The sequence below is a fragment of the Delphinus delphis genome, chromosome 8 (assembly GCF_949987515.2).
Source record: "Delphinus delphis chromosome 8, mDelDel1.2, whole genome shotgun sequence".
Classification (NCBI taxonomy): domain Eukaryota; kingdom Metazoa; phylum Chordata; class Mammalia; order Artiodactyla; family Delphinidae; genus Delphinus; species Delphinus delphis.
In genome coordinates, this window is record NC_082690.1 from 76,930,980 (window position 1) to 76,952,642 (window position 21,663).

The window sequence follows — 21,663 nt, forward strand, 5'->3', positions numbered from 1 at the left end:
TGGCAGGATATTCCCCTAAAACAGGAAGTTTCGTACAGAAAATAAACACTTCATTTACTTAACAATTTTCTCTACAGTTTCATGAAACATTCTCTAGAGCCTGGTATATTTCACTTGTGGAATCGAGACACAGACTTGATGTTATTTTGGGGGAAAAATTATTTCCTTACATGTATCTCTTATTGTTATAGTAAGAACTCAGAAAGGAACAAGAGACCAAAGGACCCCAGAAAATGGATAGTTCTAAACATTTATGTTTTAAAATGTGAATGACTAACACAGTCTACAATTCTCAGACTATGTATGCCTTAGTTATCACTTAATGTAGATAATTAGGCAATAAAATTTCCCTTGACTATAGGATATGAAGAAATATAGGAATAGTCATTATAACTTGAAAGTAAAGGTTTTCTTGAATCTCATCACAAAAGATCACAGTTTGCATTTTCAGGTAACGTTCGTGTTCCTTTCTGCAGTGGAGATGGAGAACATTTTATGAACTTCATATCTTCTTGTTTCAGTAGGGTCTTCATGGTTGTGACTATGTCTCCACAGCCAAAGCAAAGCAGACGTTTAAGGTAATTACTTAGATAATTTAAGTAATGATTTAGTAATTTAAAACCTTGGGGGAAAACCTCTCCACTTTGCTTTCACTGTGGAGCCTTGGCCTCCCATCAAATGAGGGAAGTTGGGCATCCAAAAGTGAATCTTTTTCCAGTTTTTTATTCTTTTTTTTTTTTTTTTTTTTTGGTGAGGTATTAAAATGCTGCTTCTCCTTTAGTGTTCCTGTAGCAGTTTGTAAAAATGGCAATCTGGAGCTTATTGTGGATAGGTGGCAGGCAGTAACCTAGTGATTTTTGTCTTTTCTTAGTGTAATTCCCATACTCCAGTGTGTTCCTTCATTGAGCTTATTATTTAAATTATTTGAAAGTATAAACCTGAGTTTAGCTTCTGTATGCAATATCATTTTAGCCTTTACTTTAAAACATTTAAAAGAATACACTTGTGGAATAAAAATGAAACACCATATAATTTCAGAATATTTAATTCTGAAATTATAATTTCATTCTACTCCCATAGCACAAATTGCCCTGTGTGGTTTAACACATGGAACCCCACGGACCTTTGCCAAATTTCTGCTCCTGACACCATATCTAACCTCCAGATATATCAGTAGTACTTTAAATTAACACGTGTGATTTATTACTTCAGTATAAGAAAAGTTACAGGGGATAGGAATGGGATAGAACTCGAATTTGAGGCCCTGAGGTTTCCAGTGTAGACAGAAACATTAGCTCATTTTTAGTTTTTAAGTATTAATAATTATGATCTAGAAAGAATAGCTTACTTGAGTAAGTCTTGTCTATTTCACATAAACAAATAACTGTTAGAAAAGATCCATTTTGTCAATTCTTCTTTAAACAGGATGAATATATCTTGAAACTACTTTATGAGAACTAGTTTAGATTTCAGAAAAAGTGTTGTTGAATGCATCTACTTATCTGTAATTTATTTCTGCACTCATTCACCAATGCACGAGTATGAGGCATGTGCAAAGAACTTTTAGAAATTTCAAGGATATAGTTCCTCTGTAAGCTGTGTTTCCTTATAAAGATCATGCGTAATTATATAAATAATTGGTCACACACTACTGATAATTCTGACAATGAAGTATAACTTAACCGGTTATCCACATTAGTAATTGACAAGCAGGAGAAGGAGATGAGTTCCCTTAGAAGCACTTCTAAAATCTCCTCACTGAACCTGAAAATGTTATAGAACAACAGAGCACATGATTGTTTTGGGTGGCAGAAAAACACCACACAGAACTTTCCTTGGACCGGTTGAAAGTCGTTGCATAATGACCTGTGAAGCTACTTACTGCTAAATGAACGTGAAACCTAAATCCGTTGCTCTGATCTGACTACGACAGCCTTGACCCCCATCGATCACCAAAATTGACTGAACCACTCTTCCTAGCTGGGTGTGAAGTTTCCCTTTTGACTTTTCAGATGTCACTTGGTTAAAGAGGAAGATGTTGCCTGACAGGTTTTCTTTGTTCAAAGAACATGAACGTCTGTGTTCTTTTCACGACTTAAAATTGCCACACCTCTCTTTGCTTTTCTCGTTTTTAAAAAATTTTTCATACATGTCTTTTAAAAGGGCATGGGTATTGAACTAGAAAGTCAGGAATATAGTTATCTGATAACCCTCATCACAGTGCTTCACATTTTAGGGTGGATCTCTATATTTGAAGTTGGTATGATTTCAGTAGGCATCATGGATTTTATAGGGGAGGTTTGCAATGGAGCTGGCAGGCTAGTTCTTTTGCAGGCAGTTAACATCTCCTTTGGGAAGGCTAAAAACGGTGCAGAATTCTCTTCTCTCCTTTTCTTTACCTTCCCTTTTTCCCCTAAGAAGATGAGTAGAGGAAGAGAGCATACTTTGCTAAGTTTTGGGGGTGGGATCCCCATTCTGGTCTCTTGGTTTTCACATAGAATGACAACAGGGACATTGTCTTAATTGAAGTGAAATGCACTAAAATCAGACTTGCTTCCTGGAGGCATTTCTCAGAGACCCTATGATGCCCAAAGCAAGAGTTTGGAGCTGAGCTTTATCATTTGGTGGGTACAGCCCCTCTCCTTTCACCCGTGAACGCAGGAGGTTCTGGAAGAACAGTAAGAGCTTCCTAGGCTGTGACAAGCACAGTTTAGAAAGCTTTGCTGTACATTGGACCTGCAGGCAGAAATACCAGAGGCCAGCTGAGGCCAAGCCCCTAGTCCTTCCTCCTCCTGGGGGCTGCAGTCTGCTGCTCGTTGTCTCACTTTGCTCTCACACTATTTCCCGCAGGAATCTCAGCCCTGTGGCCCCTCCAACTTTTGCCAGGGAGGCCTGCCAAGCTATCTTCATTCCCGAGTCTCATCACCCAGTTCTGTTCCCAGTTTTCAGTTCTCCCTGCCTCGTTCAAACCCCTTTCCACAGGTGGGACTTATGCTCTAGTCATCTTTGCTCCTTATACCCAATGCCACACCTCAACCTTAGTTTCTGAAATCTACACCAGCTTCGGATCTGGCCAGGTCTGTATAGGCCTAGAGTTGGGTGCCTGCTTTGGGATTTGTTTGGTTCTCTCTGAAGCAAGATTACCTCTTCTGCCTACTGTTGTTGGCACTTCTGAGATCAATTTTCTTCACTCCCAAGATACCACTTTTTGACCCTCTACCCACAGCAGGTTATAAGAAAGGTGGCAAGCATCATTTTAACCACTTAGATTACAGCAATGTCCACATAACCAGAAGCTAGTGAGGGAGCTGTTGATGTACTTAAAATGCCTTCACTCAGTGTTTGCTGCCCAGACGTGTCCAGTTAAAAACATTAACACTCCATTTTTATTTTACATGCAACTTCATATTGTTATCTGCAAGCCTACTTTGTTACAAGTACGTCTCCAGAATAACAGGTGTTTTCTCATATTACTATAGGCATTGGAGCTTTTTATTACAAGTGGCTTGCCTTCATCCGTGTTCTGTCTTTGATTTCCTTAAAGTGAAAGCCTTTCAAAACAAGTCTTATGTCCTTGATTAGAATACATTTAGTGTGTCATTTTAAACAGAGCACTTTTTCCATATTTTAATAGAACAATCTCTGTGGTTTTGTTTTTTTTTAAATAGCAAAGCATTTAAAGATTTATCCAAGAGGTGCATAGTTAAATTGCTTGGGAGAGCTGGGAGAGTACTTAAAGCTGTACTTAGTACATTGATTTGAAGAATTTAGATCATGTTGGGGGAGACATCACAGTTAAGTTAGAGCTCTACCTTTCATTAGTCTTTTCAGGTAAAACATTTTTGGGGGTTAGATTTGGGGGTGGAATTCCAAATAAAGTGTTACCTATCATGGGGTTTTTCTATTAATGTGGACTTCAGGAATCAGGAAGAGCTATCAGGAGAAAGAATAATCTGAAATGAGACTAAAATAATAAGTCTAGGTTAGCCAAAAAAGAGTAGAAAGGAGAGCGTTTCAATCAGAACCAGAAAGGAAACAGCATGCACAAAGGCTCAGAAGCGCCAGAGAAAAAGGGATAGGGAAAAAGATAGAAAGGGAGGAATGGGGGCCAGAGATAGAATGAGGCATTATCAAAACTCTTAGAAGTGCAGCCTTCAGAGCAGAGGACAAGGGAGGGAAGGGGTGGAGAGAGGCTTGTAGCAAAGGGGAGACAGGCAGGCAGACGCACAGAGCTAACTCATGAACCATGAGTTCATGAGTATTATGTATTATGTACATAATATTGTATTATGAGAGCTTTAGCTCCTGAAGGCAGTGTGGAGATAAGAATTTTTTGAAGGGGAGAGATGTGAGTAGACTACATTTTAAATTGCTAAGGCTATAGAGTGGAGAATGGATTGAAATGATGTAAAATTGGAGGAATGCCGTCCACCCATATTGCCTTGAGGAGTGTACGGGTCATGATAGGGGCAGCTCAACCTGGAGACCTATCTGATAAAACTTCCAGATATAATACATATTCTGATCTACTGGGCAAGGCTCTCTATCTTGGTGTATAGGTTATTTAACGTTGAGACACTGTTACGTTCATCTTTGTCCCTTAAATAGAATATCGAAAAATCGACATGTTGGTGTTGACTTGTTCTGACACATCTGCCTGGCATAGAGGAATTGGCTGGGTTTCAATAGGTCAGACTTTGCACTTGTTAATAAGGAGTTTCTTTGGTGAGAATGTTGCATAGAATAAAATTGTAAGTTACTCCTAGAAACTAGAAGAGAATGATGGGAAGTGGTGTTTTTATATTTTACAACTGTTGTGTGTGTGTGTGTGTTTTTCTTAAAACCTCTGGGTAATATCAATTGACAAGAGTCAAATAAATTAATTAAAAGGCACAGGCTGCTGCTCCTATCAACAAGTTTTTAGAAATGTGTTACCCTAAACTCTTATTCTCCAAATGTTACCCAGATTCTCAGCTCCAGGCCTGCCTGGTGATTTGGTACATGTTTTGTTTCGCATAGCAGGTCTATGAAAAATACAGTGCTCTGCTCCCAGTAAGCCCAGCAGTGAGGCCAAGACATTTTCTATAAAACTGTTTCTTGGGCCAAGAATCCTCCCCAGAGTATTCTTTGGCCATTTACAAATTTCTTTACATGAGTTCATTACATATATACCCAGAAAGCAGTGATTCCAGATGTGCAGCTGAGTTCAGAGCTTTGAGTCCATGTTAACACAATTTACACTCCTCCTGTTAAGTCCCCAAGAGTGGTCAGCAACAGGAATGAAGCATCTATTATGTCCCAGGTACAAATGTCATGGTCAAAGCAGTAAACAAAAAAGTCTCTTTTCAAGTTCTGAGAGTGAGGAGACAGACAAGAGATTCATAGGCCAAGGGTAAGATAGGAAAAAGCCAGATATAAATATTTTAGGCTTTGTGGGCCATACGGTTTCAGTCACAACTACTCAACCTTGTTGTGTTAGCACAAGTGCAGCCTTAGGCAATATGTAATGAGTAAACATGACTGTGTTCCAATAAAGTTTTATTTATAAAAGTAGAATGAGGGTCATATTTGTTTTATGGGCTATATTTTGGCAGCCCCTGACATAGGTCAGTAAATAATTAGCTGTTCTCATGTACTAGTAAGAAATGGAACAGAATAGGATAATGTGGAAGAGATATATGGGGTGTAGCTGCTTTGGCTACAGTGGATGCAAGACCTCTTTGTGATTGCGTTAAATCAATGTCCAAGCAATTAAAGAGCAAGTTGTCAATATCATCTACTTTTCTTTCTCTTAAAAACATACGTGAAGGTATTAAAGTTAAATTGCAGATTACATATTTATAGGAGGTAGAGACCGTATAGAGCAGGTTGACATGTACATGGACTCAAAAATAACTGCACTGTTGTTGAAGAGAGTTTCAGGTATCTTCTTGTAATGCCCCAGCCTTCATTAATTCATACTTCCTTCGAATTTCCATGACATTTATTAACTGACGATACTCACGTAGTATTGAGAAGAAGTGATATTGGTCAGTATGTCTTTTGTATATGCTGCCTTTTGTGTGTGCTGCCCAGAAGTGTATGGACCCTGTTTTATACTAGTTTCTATCCTAGTATAGAATAGGATAGAAATAGTTATCTATCCTGTAGGTAGATAGCTATAGGTACCTATCCTATAGTGTGTTTTGGTGTCCTTACATTGTTGGCACACCATAACTTGGGTTATCATTTCATGAGGATCAGAAAAGTTAAAAAAAAGAATGCAGCTAGAATTCCAACAAGAAATGGCTCAGATTGAGAATTTGCTTTCATAATGTATCAATGATGGTAAAATACTCACGGAAGAAAAAGGAGAGGTACACTTTGAATCTCAAGTGCCTCTCTGATAAAATCTGTAGGGTCGGTTGTTTTATGTGTAGTAGTTGTTAAATCCTGAGCCATAAAACAAATCAGAGAGTGTACGTTTATCAGTAATACAATGTGACATTTGGCTCACTTGGTTAAAGCATGTGGAGTAATCTGTTAGACAAGAGGCATTACTTCTTGTGTGTAAGGAGATGAATAGGAATCATGGCCTCATATCTCAAAGACCCAGTTGGAAAGGGACTCGAGGTTTAATCATACAGGTAAAATAAAATAAGACAAAATAAAAGCTGCCATAAGACAGAGCATGATTTCAACCACAGATTCAGTAATTCACTGGACAAAAATTTGCTGCATACCTACAATGAGCTGGGCCCTGTTCTAGGTACTGATGAATTTAGAGACAGGTGGATCCATGTACATTGGAGTTATCTGGAAAACTTTCCAAGAGAAGGTGGAAATTCTCCAGTGTCTTGAGAAATAAATGTGATTTGAATGTGGCGAGACATTTTTTGGAGAATAGTAGTGTAAGTGTGGTTGAAGAATAGGAAGAACTCAAGAGATGTTTGAATAGTGAGTGGGCCAGTTTAGCTGGAGATCATGTAGAGAGTTTAAGGAGAGGATAATGTGAGAAAGGTAGGTTGGGGGCAGCTGTGAAGGGCCTTGAATGTAAGCCAAACAATTTACATTTTAACCTGATGGCAACAGACAACAACTGGAGATGCTGATCAATAGCATGATAAAATTGAAGTTTAAGGCAATTAATCTGGGAGAGACATATATAGAATTATAGACAGGAGCAGGAAGAAACTAAAGGCAATGCAACTAATTAGGAGGCTATTCCAGTTGTTCATAGGATATGACTATTAATTAAAATGGTGGCAGAGAGAGTAGAAAGAAAAAGGATGGACAATGTAAATAGTAGTTTGAAAGTAGATTTGATTGGATATTAATAGAATAGAGGGAAAAGGCAAAGAAGAGACTAGAATTTTGAAAATGAAGATTTTCTTAAGATACATTATTTTTTCCCAAAAAATTTAGGGAAGAAACATTGATAGCTTAAAAGAGTCCCTGAGGTCAAGTGATTCTGCCATCAACTTGCTCTATAACCTTGATCAAGTTATTTCAAATCTTTGTGAGTTATCTGTAATGAGAATTATGATAATATTCATTTTAAAGGACTGACCATTGTTTCACTCATTCACCAGATACTCTACAAAGTTTTTTCTACCTCCTGAAAATAGAGTAGTGAGTAAGGCAAGGTCACTGCCTTTAAGGAGTAACTTTCTAGAAAAGACAGATGCATTTTAAGTAAGCACATATAACAAGGCAATTTGGAGGTTGGTAAATGTTAGAAGGAAACATGTGATGTAACATAAAGCAGGAGAGGTTATTTTAGGAAAAGCTCTAAGGGATGGCCTCTCCTAGGAGGTGATATCGGAAGTGAGACTTAGATGTTGAGAAGCAGCCAGGCTTGAGGAATTCAGGGAAAACAGTTTAGAGGTGACAGGAGGAACAAGAGCAAAGCTTGGCTTATTTGAGAAGCAGGGTAGCAAATTTTTTGCCTTATATTTGAACAATTCTGGGAAAATGGGGCCACTCTAGGAGCGCTATCTACAATGGTAGTGGTTGGCTGTTAGTCTGTGGGTGGACATTACAGCAGATTTAAAAGGGATACCTGCCCTCTAGTGTGCTCCATGGATCATTTTAATCCTTGTAATAGGCTTTCCCCAACTCTTCTCAGTACCGTGGAGAAAAGGATGTATGCACACATTGGTTCAGTGAAATGCATTAATATTTTCTTACGTAGGAAACAAAAAATTCTGAGAGGCCAGCTTCTGTCAAAGAAGAGAGTTCCATTTGTTTATTTATTTTTGCAAATGAGAAGGACTGGAAACAGAGGGAAACAAACAGTGTTCTGTTGAGGGATGACTTGCATGTTTCAGTTTGGTCTGTTCATTCTTATATAAACTAGGGCAAAACAATGACCCCATTAAGTGTTATCTTTGCTTACTTCAGTGTTTTTCCTTTTGGGAAAAAAAATCAAACACTAGAATCAGGAAATACTTTGATTGGTGTGGGTTTACATTCTATCATCTCCTCACCCACGAGAAAATTCTGAAAAACAGGCCCTAGAATTTTGTTCTTTATGAACTGTAGTCATTTTTTTTCATTGTTCAGTCCATTCTCATAGTTTAGAAGGTGACAGAGAGACAAAAAGGAATAGAGTGAGAGGTTTTCGACCTTGACTCCCTCTACACTTAATCTGGTGTCTCCCTTGTTCTGCTCTAACTATATTGACTTCTCCTCTTTCAACACACTATGTTGTTTCCTGCTCAAAGGCCTTTGGAAATACTGTTCCTTTTCCTGGAATGCACCTCCACTCACTGCCCATTGCCTAACATCTCATTTTTAAGTTGTCACTCCTAATGTTTCATCCTCCAACAAACCTTCCTTCCGCACATTGGGCCCCTGATAGATTAGGTTTCTCTGTTAAGAGGTACTGATCCTAGGCACCCTATAACTTCTTCTTCTTTCACTATTAAGGATCTTAGGGGTGTGACTTGTGTTGGAGTTGCTCACTGATTCTCTCAGTACAACATACTCTCCAGTACTTGGTCTTGCATATGAAAGTTGCCTAATAAATATTTGTCAAATGTATTGCACTAAAATAAACAAATATTAAGGCATAACGCAGGAGTTTTGAAAGTTGAGGGACTCTGGAAACAAAGCTGTGGAAAAGTAACATCATAAGTTGGCTGTGAGTGACAGAAACGAGAAAAACATCAGTGACTTAAAGAATATAGATGTTTATTTCTCCATCATGAAAGTCCAGCGCTGGTTTCATGACTCTGCTCCTCAAAGTTCTCAGAGACTTGGTTGCTTCCGCTCAACACTCTACCATCACTAGTGGTGGGCCTCAGACACATGGTCCAGGGTGGCTCTGTGTCCCAGGCAGAAACATGGAGGGAAGGATGAAGAAGGGACACTTAAGGAGAGTTCCTGATTCACTTGATTGTTCTGCTTACATCTCATTGGCTATAACTTAGATATGTGGCCATATCTACCTGCATGGGAGACTAGGAAAGTAGACTTTATTCTAGCCAGCTGTGTGCCCAACTAAGATTTCTACTGCTCTGGAGGAAAATACGAGGGTCTAGGGATCCACTATGTCTTTCCCAGGAGGTCAGGGTACACATCACAGAGATCAGGCATATCTGAGTGACCACTTAGCAGATCATCCTGTGCCCTTGGATTTAAGGCTTTGATTCTATAATTTGTAACAAAAATTAAAGGCATAAGAGTTACTTATTACTGTTACTAAACTGATCTGTTCTTTTGAATAGTGGTTTTTGTGTTTGCTTTGTTATTTTGGGGGAATCCATACAGGAGACTAACGATGAGGATGGTTGTAATAAGGAGTAGCATGCTTTTCTCATGAAATGTATTGACTTGTAAGCGGTCTGATTCTAACTTAAAGTCAAAATTAAATTCAATCAGCCATAGAAGTCTTTAACTTTCAATAAGTATGGTAAAGGAGAGTAAGTGTCATTTAGAAATAAAGGAAAGAATAGTCACAGCATCTTATATTTATTTAATGCTTGACTATTTACCAAGCACTTTGAATTAAGGGCATATGACCTTATAACAAATAGCCCTCAAGGCTAGTGAGATTTATAGATGAGAACCTGAGAAATTAACAGACCGGAGTCAGACAATTTATAAGTGATGGAGTCGAGATGGAACCATGTTCATGTGATATTAAGTTCAAGTTCTTCTTCCTGTCCCCCAAAGCATGTCAAAACCTGGTGAGTGAACATGTGGAAGTAGGGATAAGAAAAGATGCATCTCCTAAATGCCCTATTGGTAAAGCCTGCAATAGAAGAGGAGAACATTACAATATTTATATGGGTAGCTGATATTCTTCAATCCTAGTTCTTAAAGAAGTTTCATTCGGAACCTTCCATGGCCAGGGCTTTTAACTACTTAATTACTGCAGCAAGCAGTGCACGGTGGCAGGGCATACTGTCCTTTGACAAACAAGGGACAGCACACACACACTAAAGACATGCTGTGGTCTACACTCTGGTTTCACTAAGCAACCAAGAGCCGATTTCTTTGTATTTTCTGACTTATTCTCTGAGCTAGGGAGGTCTCGCACAAGGCCTTTCAGAGCTAGACTTTATGGAGAGCCATATGAAATGAAATTCAAGGGTATTATGGCTGTTCTCACAGGATAGCTATTTCCCGACACGTGTCCCCACCTCTGCTGTTGTAGCAGGTCATGTCTGAGTGCAGCTGCCACTGGCCTGATTCAGAATTTTTCACTCACACCTTTAATTAAAATTTCTAGCAAGCCCCATCTATCATTTCTCTTTTGCAATTTTTCTCCCTCAGAGGGAAAAGCTCTTGCGGATTTATAGTGCTTTTGTTGCTACAGGAAGAGATTTGTAACCCTTTAGCAACTCATAGATTTTCATTGGTAACCTTAATGGAAATCAAATCACAATGCTGGTCTGTGCTTTTAGCCAAAAATGTGTGAGTAAACGCCTTGAGGTTTATAATTTAATTCAGTGTAATACAAAGTCCAAAAGTGTAAAATCAGCAGGAATTATTTTTAATATTTTGTAACAAAGTAGTTCTCAGCTTGAGATATCTAGATTCCCTGTGTCTGGTACTTGCAGAAATGGGGCTTCATAGGCTAATTTTAGTATCTCAAAAAGCAAAGTGGAACTTGTACCTTCATCAAAGGCAAGGGTGCATGAGCTCACCAAAGCATTAGGCTTTAGGTCAAATCAGTATAATAATCGTTTCTTTATACTAATCAATGGATGTTCTACATAGCATTTTTGTTTGTTTTTGATTAGTTTAAATGGGGACTAAGTTATTTCTTAATGAATAATTTTTGCAGACGAATTCTCTCAGCATGATATGTAAAAAGAATGCAGATTTTAGAATAAAATATAAGATGGAGACCTGATACTGTTTGGTCACTTTGAGTGAATCAGGCAACTACGGTGAGAATGAATTTTCTCAACTATGCAAAGGGGATTAGTGATATCTATGACAGAGTCATTGTGGGAGCTAGAGAGGAAAGCTAGCCCAGCAACGGGCACATAGTAGTCACTTCATTAAAGGATGGTTATCATCACCATCATCATCATCCTCAAAGTTATCTCATTCCATCAACACATGGGGGTTTAAAAGAAAATTAAAGTAAATCACTTCCTTAGTTGAGAACCTATTGGGTAGCACTGTTTGAAGACCCAACAAAGATAAGACTCAGCTGATGTGGGCAAAGCCAGCTTGAGCAAGTCATGATGTTGTTAAAGGGCTCCTGGTCACCATCTGTGAAAAGGAAAGTATTGGATGCTGATCTGTAAGGTACTTTGTAGCTTAGGTAGTTTATATTCCTCACCGCCCAGCCAAGACTTCCCCTCCCCAGCTCTGCCTTACGTGGACAGTGATTTCTTGCAGGTCACTGCTCCTCAATGAGCCTAAGTTTCCTTATCTACAAAATGGATATAGAAACATGTGCCTTCTGGATTTGTTGCATATTAAGAGCCTGGCATATAGTAGAAATTGCTTGAACTGTAAGTGGAGGCTGATCGCTCTAAGGAGTCCACTCAGCCCTTCTCACAACCAAGGTTTCCTAGGCTCTTCACCTTCCTGGCCATCCTCTCTGGGCACACTTGAAGCGGGCTTTATCCTTCCCCCACTATGCCTGGGAATCAGACCCAGTCCTGCACACATGTTCTCAGAAGGGGTCTAGGTCCTCTGCCTACCTTCGATCTCCACTCTCCTGTAAGGGCATTTAAGCTTCATTTCTGAGACATCTCTCTTGACACTATTTCTCAACTGGTTGTTGCCTCTAACTGTGAGGTCTGAGATCATGGGTTAGAGTCATTGGCAGACCATATTCCATCGTCTGGCCTGGCCACAGAGGGCTCCAGTAAACCTGAGACAGGCAAAAGCCTGTGGTTAAATTGCAAGGACATCCTTCCTCTTGGAGAACAAAAAGGGCAGGGGGGATTGAAAAAACTCTAAAATTCTTCTGTCACACTCTAAAGGCTTCATCTTCAGAATTCTGAATGACAAGGACGGCTTGTTTGGCCCGCGAGAGTTGTGGCTGTTTTATCATCTAAACCCAACCTACTCTGTGTATCACAGACTCAACACTGCACAACATCCTTGCTGATGGAAAAAGAAAGCCTAACAACCCACACACTCAGAAAGTACATCCTTGCTGGCTGGGTGGACAAAGAAGGTCAGTGGCATAAGGCATCTAGTGCCCTCCCACCCCCTCTTTTTCTATTAATCCTGGGTGGGTGTGTAGTCTGTGCTCTCTCACACACTCACTTAGTCTCTCTGATTCACTCTGACCTAGTATTCTCATTGGAAACTGTTCTTCCTTGCTCCTGACACGTTCCTACTGTATCAGAGCTGCCAGGTGGCAGCTGCTTAATATTTAAGAACAATATTACATACAGAACAGAACAGTATTCGTGCTGATTAAAGAACTTTGCTGGTGTCTTGGGAACCAGGGAATGCCCCAGTCACCTCCACAGCTGTGCCTTGACACTTTGTGTGGATTACAAGGTTCTTTGGGAACTCTGCTAAGTGTGTCTCCACCTTTACTTTTTGTTACTACATTGCAACACTTGGAGTTTTTGCTCTGAGCTCTCTGCCATTCAAAGTATTGGATATTATGCCACCTTCACTGGAAGGGTTGTTAGCTTCCTGAGTACCACTCTTCAGAATGATGTGCCTATTGGAATATAAATGACAAAACAAAGCAACAGACAAACAATTGGCATAGACGGTTTTACTTTTATGTGGGAATTGGCATGATAATTCTGGAATATATCAACATGTTAGCACATCCAGGAATTGCTTTCATGCTGATACTGACTATGAGTTAGTTATGTGTAGTGATTTGAATGGATACTGAACACAATGAGTACAACACATAGGAGTCAGGCTTCTTGAAAAAGTCCTGTAGAATGACTTCGTTTTTTCATGGGGAGGTTTAGTTAAAATCCAACGGAAACCAACAACAAAAAAAACCCCACCCTCTCGTCTTCCCAAAGGCAAGCCACTTTTCTTGTGCCACCTCAGAATAGTTTAAAATGTTCCTAATTATATCTCATAGTTATGTTAAAACAATCACAAAGCTTTTCAGACCTGCCTTCATTTCTAAATTCAGATCTACGTTTACCTCAGTTGAGCTTAAAAAAATGGGAAAAGGAGAACTTTATCTGAGCTGTCAACATCGATTTGTATTTTTTAAGCAATTGGGTAGATAGAAGTACTGGTAGAGATAACTAAGTAGCCTTGTGGTGGGTTTTTGAAGATTAACTAATAAGACCAGCAAGGGATCTCATCAATTAATAAGTCACTGTCAGTCCGTTTATCCACTTACCCACACAGCGAAAGGTTGTCACTTGTTCATTATGTGCAAGGATCTGTGTTCAATAATAGTAATTTAGAGTTAGTATTAATGATAAATCACATCTCGAGATGTATCTTGGACATTCTGCTGAAGTTCTAGAAGGTAATCAGTGATGTAGGACAGAAATGATTCTAATTGTATCTACCGTGAACTTCTATGCATGTTGTTGGCCTTGCATGGAAATGCTGTTTATGGAAATAGACAAGAATAGTTCCTGCCTCTGTCACTGAAGTCACAAAATTGACCACAGATGGAATAGAACACAATTGAGTGGGACATTAGCAGTGTTGGTGGGCTGCAAACTTGTGTCTCCTTCAGTGGCAAACATCACCTTCATAACCTTCTCCACAGCTATTTGTCATTTTCAGTTCTGTCTTTGAGGACTTACCAAAAAGTGAGAAAATGCTTCTCAAACTACTCAAAATTTGACTCTCATAGTCACTACCCTATGGATTCTCAGTAATAGTTGTGTATTAGAATCACCTGGAGACCTTTAAGAAAAATACCCTTCATGAGAAATTCTGATTTAATTAGTCCAGAGTGAGCCTGGTCATCTGCATTTTAACATGCATCCTAGTAATTTCCTTCATTTTCCCATATGAATTATTTTTCTTTAATGCCATGAAATGGGCACAAGCTGTTATTACAACTGATACATTTGTAGCACTGAACTTTGGTGAGGAAGAATAGAAATTAAGACAAGACCCCTGATCTCAAAATGCTCGCAGACTTTGGGTTCTCTGAAATGTGTAACATGAATCCCACTCCTGTAGTTCAATATGCTGTGGTAGCCTGGCCAAGTTGTTTGATCCCTCTGATCCTTGGAAATTAAACTACAAAAGGAAAAAACTAATACTTTCCCCATAAGATTGTTAAAATTATTAAGTGAGATAAAATGCTCAACAGAGAGTGACAGATATTATTGGATTCTGTTCACCAGCATTATTATTATAAATGGCATATGTATAATTTATATAATTACATACAATATATGCAATTTATGTTCATATAATATGCATAATTGTATGTCTACATACCCACATACACACTACATATTTGTCACAGAGAAACAAATATTCGAGAACAAAAGATTTATTTAGAAAACAAAAGCAACTTAATAATTTTAAGTCCAATTAAAAAAAATACAAGGCAATGGTGAGAAATGTTGGGGAAAAGCATGTTTACTTCTTTTGTTCCAAGAGAATTTAAGCAATGCAGCACTAAATTTTTCTTCAGGGATGAACCCACGCTCTTATGTGCTGCTTCCCCCTAGTGCCTAGATTCAACAACTGCAATTTTGCTACGCGTTCCTTTCTTTGACAGGTTTTTCAAGGTTGTAAAACAGCTTGGTACCTTGTTAATTATTTTGAAACAGATGTTAAATAACGTTGAGATGTGTCTGTGGGAATTTATTTGTTCCCCTTCCCTTTTTAAGTATGTAATAGCTGATAGCTTCAGGCCCAAGCAGAATGGGTTACTGGCTCCTTGCTGGTCATGTGGCTTGTCTGCCTTTAAGGTGTCAAGGTGTATCTACAAAGTGAAATGGTGTACATTTCCTCCTCAGCTCTGCATTTTAGCAAGGCACTGCTGACCTACAGGAAAAAGGAATGTCCCCACCACTTTTCCTCTATTATCACTCTTATTATTCCTATAGGAAAGTGTTATTTTGTGAGAGTCTTGCATGTTATTTAACCTGATGAGAATTTTTTTTTTTTACAGGAGTGGTTTAAATATGATTTTAATCTAACTTCATATGAACAGTCATATGATAATAGAACAAGGTTTCTCAACTTTGGCACAATTGACATAGTGAACCAGACAGTTCCTTTTTTTTTAATGACATATTCTGATTGATTATTTATTTTTATTTTTGGCTGCATTGGGTCTTCGTTGCTTTGCGTGGGCTTTCTCTAGTTGGGGCGAGTGGGGGCTACTCTTCGTTGCGGTGTGCGGGCTTCTTATTATGGTGGCTTCTCTTGTTGCAGAGCACAGGCTCTAGGTGCGCAGGCTCAGTAGTTGTGGCTCTCAGGCTCAGTAGTTGTGGCTCACGGGCTCTAGAGTGCAGGCTCAGTAGTTGTGGTGCACTGGCTTAGTTGCTCCACGGCATGTGGGATCTTCCTGGACCAGGGCTTGAACCTGTGTCCCCTGCACTGGCAGATGGATTCTTAACCACTGCGGGACCAGAGAAGCCCCCAGACAGTTTCTTGTCGTGGGGGGCTGTCCTGTGCATTGTAGGAGGTTTGGAAGCATCTGTGACCTCTGCCCACTAGATGCCAGGGCAACTCCCCCTTCTAGCTGTGAAAACCAAATACGTCTCCAGAAATTGCCGAATGTCTCCTGGGTTGAGAAACACAAATGTGACAGCATGTTATGGTAATTACATATGAACAGGTGATTTTTATACTTTTTAGTTAAGTCTAGGGTTTGTACAACTAGTACAACTAGTTTGTACAACTAGTTTCCAACTAGGAAACAGATTGTATGATGCCTGGTGCATTGTCAGAAAATTCAGTCAATCTATTCATTGATTTATTCACTGACTCACTCATATATTCAAGAAAGGCAGTATCATATATTAATAAGTGGTCTGAGTCTGAATCCAGCTCTGCCACTTACTAAATTTTGTGATTAAACAACTTGATATCTCTAGGTTCCATTTTCTTCAACTCTAAACTGGAGAGAGTAGTTATATCTACTTCATAAAATTAGCATGAAAATAAATGAGATGTTGCCTTTAAAGTCCTTAACACAGTATCTACTAATTAGTAATTGCTCAATAATTGTTGGTTATTGTTTCACATATATTTTTAGTAAATGCTCTGTGCCAGGGATGATGCCAGTCACTAGACAGATAATGCTGGTTAACCTATTTTTCCAAAATAGATTAACGTTGTGGTGGAGAACGAAATTAAATAAAGATTTACATAATTATTTTGATTGCTATTGTGATAGATGAAGGAGAAGAACATGACCCTATTAGGTGTCATTTTACTGGGAATGATACTAACATGACAGAGATCAACTGCTAGTCAATAATCAATCAGCTGAAGTAGAGAAAAATCCTACTTCCTGGAGCCTTATCATGGCCCCTAGACTAAAAAACCTATACCACCTTATACACTCTGAAATTAATTAGCAGAAAAGCTATATGTTTTACCTCTGAAATATGTTTTACCTATGTTTGTAACTCAGTTTTATGCTGAGTTATAAAATAAGAGTTCAGAGTGAAGGTTTATTATAACACATTAATTATGACAAAGTGTTCTTCTAACTTGGCATGATATACAAGCATGGACCTCAGAACCTGTCCTGGAAGTCGCTCTAAAGGGATGAAATGTTTGCCAAGGCAGTTTGCCTTCTGTGTCTAACTTTTCTCTGCTGTCAAGTAGGGAATGTATACCCTCCCCATTTCATCTGCCTTACATCATGTCATGATTCCCACCTGGGAATCCAGGGTGCATTCTGGGAAGAAGAAGACTGGGGGGTGAGGGAATGAGGTAATTGGGACACTATGAAAAATATTCTATGTGGCACAGCCTGCTGGCCCAGGCCACCATCTTTAGCCCGGACTGCTGCAACAGTCTCCAAGCTGGCCTACTACATCTACTCCGTCCTCCTTTCTATGTAGTCATCACAGTGCCGCTAGAGAGTGCTTGTAAAAATGCAAACACATCATTTCCCCCGTCAGAGTCTGTAGAAGGCTTTTCGCTGAAGTTGGAGACCAGAAGCCTTAAATGGCTCTACAGGGCTCCTGCCTGGTTCTTCAGGCTGGTATGATGACACTATTCCCTTTGTTTTCTGCAATGTCATCACCACATACACTCTGTAGCATCTTCAGTGAGTCGAGTGCCCCACATCGGGGACCAACTTGATTCCTATGTCTGCAATGTTCTCTGTCTACTACTGCCCCCAACTTCCTTTGACAGATTAACATATACACATTTTTCACGGTTCAGCACAAAAGGTTCATCTTCCAGGCAGCCTTCTTAGACTTCCCAACACTGTTAGTTTTCCTTTGGATGTATTTGGATTGCACTTGATTACATGTAACAAAAGAAATGCGTTGATGGTGCCTTAAACTTCATAGACAGTGAAGTTCAGAGATCACCGCTGCTGCTTCTTCACCAACACGGTATCCCACTAAGGACATGGGCTTTTTACATCTTCTGCTCTGCTGCCCTGAGTGTATTGGCTTCCATGTTCATGTTTCTTCCCTGTGGTTGTAAGATGGCTGGGGCCAGTGGTTCTGAGTTTAAGACAGGAGGAAGGTGGGAGAAGTGGTACTGATAATGACTTCCTTCTGGAGATCTTCTCATCCCTTGTTGGCTAGTAGAGTTATATAGTCACCCCCACTGCAAGGAAAGCTGAGAAAGTGGGTGTTTTGATTTCTCAGTCTCTAGCAAAGAAGCAAAAAGAAAGAAGGAGATTGAGAATGGCTGCTGAGTCCGTTAACCTAAATTGACTTTCAAAACATGATTTTCGATCCCTTAGCCCCCTGGAATGATCCTTGATGGTACTCATATTTACCTTTATTGGTTCAATGTCTGTTTCCTCAGTAGACTCTAAGCTTCATGAAGGCAAGGATGTATTGGATTTATTCTATATGCTTTCTGTAGTGGTTAATATATTATCTGCCACCTAGTAGTTGCTTAATAAATATCTTTGGAAAGAAAGAATAAAAAGTGCAAAGGACCTAGTTGGCAATGTGGAAGATAAAATGTTGAGTGAGACTCAGTGCTCACAGTAAACATTTTACAAGAGATAAGGCAAATAAACAAGTCATTATAATTTTAAAAAAAATTTCAAGAGGGCAATTCAAAGGAGGGACAAATGGTATCTGATTTGGAGATAGGAAAGTATGAAAGCCATGAAAGCATCCAGATAAGAAGTAGATTGGGGATGACTTTCTATATGTCATCAGGGAGAACGTATCCTATTCAAAGAAAATGACAGTATTCAGGAAACAGTGAGTGATATAGTTTGGCTAATGTCTATGTAAGGTAGCTATATATGGGGAAGAAAGCTGAAGAGTTGAGTTCAGGCCATATTTTAAGAACCTGGAATATACGTATCAAAGATTTCTCAGTACACAGTAAGTTCAGTCGCATAGCGGTGTGTACGGTGGCCCTGAGAAGAAGGGCAGAGAAACTGAAAGCAATTATTGTTTGTTCAAGAAAGAGAACAAAAATCTGATAATGGCTGATGGAAGTAAGAAAGTATGGAACTGATTTGAGAGATATCAGAAATTAAAGCCTATTGAGCTTGGCAACGTCTTAACTTCTTAGTGTGGGCTGGCTTATCAGCTATCTGTCTTGTTTTGAGTCTGTACTGCTCATCCCCTGTCCAAAGCCATGTTCTCTGAGACATTCCCCAAAGCTTCCTTTACTCCTCACTGAGGTTTCTTCTATCTCATTCCCAAGAATAAACCCTTTCAAATCCTGAAATCCCATGACCTCCTGGTGTCCTAACCCCAGACTAGAAGAGATTTCAAGATTAGGAGTTGAAACATAATGCTCATAATTTTATGTTGTCTCTTATAAATCAAAATAAAGGTCCAAGGATGGAAGAGATAACTTATGAAGTTACTCGAAGGTGAGAAGGCACCAGAAAGATCAGTCAAGTTGTCCCTTTCTCTTCACCTCAATCCAAGTCTCAGTCATTTCACCTCTTTCCTAAATACTGTAAAAACCTCTTATCCAATCTCTCTTCCTTCAAGCTTTGACTTTTCTATGGATCTGCTGGAGATCTTTGAGCAATAGAAATCTTGCAATGCCAATCCCTTGCTTTAAACCCATGAGTGGCTCTCCCTGTCCCATGTGTACAGAATTCAAGGTCATCTTATTCTTTTTTTAATTTAATTTTATTAATTTATTATACAGCAGGTTCTTATTAGTTATGTATTTTATACATGTTAGTGTATACCTGTCAATCCCAATCTCCCAATTCATCCACCACCACCACCACCACCCACCACTTCCCCCCTTGGTGTCCATACATTTGTTCTCTACATCTGTGTCTCTATTTCTGCCCAGCAAACCAGTTCATCTGTACCATTTTTCTAGGTTCCACATATATGCATTAATATACGATATTTGTTTTTCTCTTTCTAACTTACTTCACTCTGTATGACAGTCTCTAGGTCCATCCATGTCTCTACAATTTCGTTCCTTTTTATGACTGAGTAATATTCTATTGTATATATGTACCACATCTTCTTTATCCATTCGTCTGTCGATGGGCATGTAAGTTGCTTCCATGAGGGTCATCTTATTCTTGATCACTCTTTACCTCACTAGCTGCATCTCCTAACAGTCTCTCCTCATCCCTCTCACATTTTAGCCATGGTAGTAGTGAACTACTCGGTGTTATGTTCAGATTGTGCTGCTTTATATTTCTGTCCCTCTGCATGTGCTTTTCCCCCAACCCGGGATGCCCTTCTAGCCCTTCTTTATCCAGTGAAATCCTACTTCTCTTTGAGACTCAGATCATTTCCTCCAAGAAATATTCTCAAGAACTCTTGCCCCTCAAGACTAAGCTGAAGGTATCTCTAAGATTCTTTCGTAACATCCTTTGCAAACCTTTATCAGCATAAGCTTGACAAAGCTATGTGGGAGATAATTTAAATTATGTTAGAATAAAAGGATCAAATAGGCTCAAAATGGAAAGAAAAAAAAGATAAGTCAGGCAAGATTAAATACCCTCCTGAAGACCTCTTAGGATATGGGAGAGACAGGGAAGAAAGGGTGGTAGACTTGAGAGTTAAGAATGAATAGATGGTGAATGTGCTGAGACTGGTTAATGGAGTTTTATGAAATTGCACAAAGAGCTTGTAAAGGTATAGAGGGCAGGGAGAGCTCTCTAAATGGAAAATTAGGCAAAGCGCAGAGAGGAGGGCATTAGGTGAAGATGTCACACTTCAAAGACCACTGCCAGGCTGATGTAGATGGAAAGTACATCTCAGCTTGTAGGCCTCAGTGCTGAAGTCTTCAAGATCTCAGACAGTCATGCTTTTAATAACTACTTAATGGGCAAAATATGGAGTATCCATTTCTGAAGGCCACTGATGTGACTCTAACATTAATTACAAAATTTTGGTTTTGATCTTGCAACATAAGCTGGTTAGATGCTAGGGGGCATGAATCACAAAGTGACAGAAAAGAACTTTGAGTGGCCTTAAAAGTTATTAGAACAAACAAAAGAGGACAGTTAAGACTGAAGAAGGAAAGAGCAGAATCAGAGCGACTTACATCATTGGTGGCTTTCCCTCTTGTAGACCTACACTGCAGATAAGGGGATGGCCTCAACCTGTCTACAGTGGTGACATTTTTATTAGCAAGCTAGGGACAGAGTCTGTATCTGAGGCCCTTATATTAACACACACATTACCAGAGGCTTAGCTGAATTGGAAACAAAGCACTAGGAAGTACAGACTAGATTTGTCACTGAGGAGTGGGCATTGCTGCTCCTTCAACATCATAATTTGACTTGGAATAAAAGGACACAGGAAAGTGTTTATCAGAAAAACCACGATTTCTCATTGACATGAAGAGGTATAGCTGTGCAGGTAGGTTCCTGAAATATGTGAGGACACTTGTGTAAACAGAAACATGGCATCATGTGCAGTGGGTTGTTGAGGAGAGAAAATGAAGTGGAACCCACATGACTGAGGAATGGTTCTGTGGATTTTGTGATGAGAAAATTCACATTATTTAAGACAGATGGACTAAACCAGAAAGAAAGTCTTCCATTGCTCCAGCCAGGCCCTAGTTAGACAAACAACATCCCTCCAACAATAGTTGAAGGAAGAAAAGACATGGTAATGGGGATGGATGTATACATATTTATAT

The 21,663-nt window shown here is 39.3% G+C and overlaps 1 protein-coding gene across 3 annotated transcripts in view; it reads left to right on the forward strand.

Moving 5' to 3' along the window:
- Window positions 1–21,663, forward strand: part of GAS2 (growth arrest specific 2) — a 124,866-nt gene that overhangs the window by 86,469 nt on the left and 16,734 nt on the right. For 2 of the 3 annotated variants that reach the window (XM_060018613.1, XM_060018611.1), the window contains exon 8: window positions 525–578. The exons of the other annotated variant lie outside the window; for it this stretch is intronic. In XM_060018613.1, coding sequence (XP_059874596.1) covers window positions 525–578 — 54 coding nt within the window. The remainder of the gene's footprint in view (window positions 1–524; window positions 579–21,663) is intronic. 3 annotated transcript variants of the gene reach the window in all.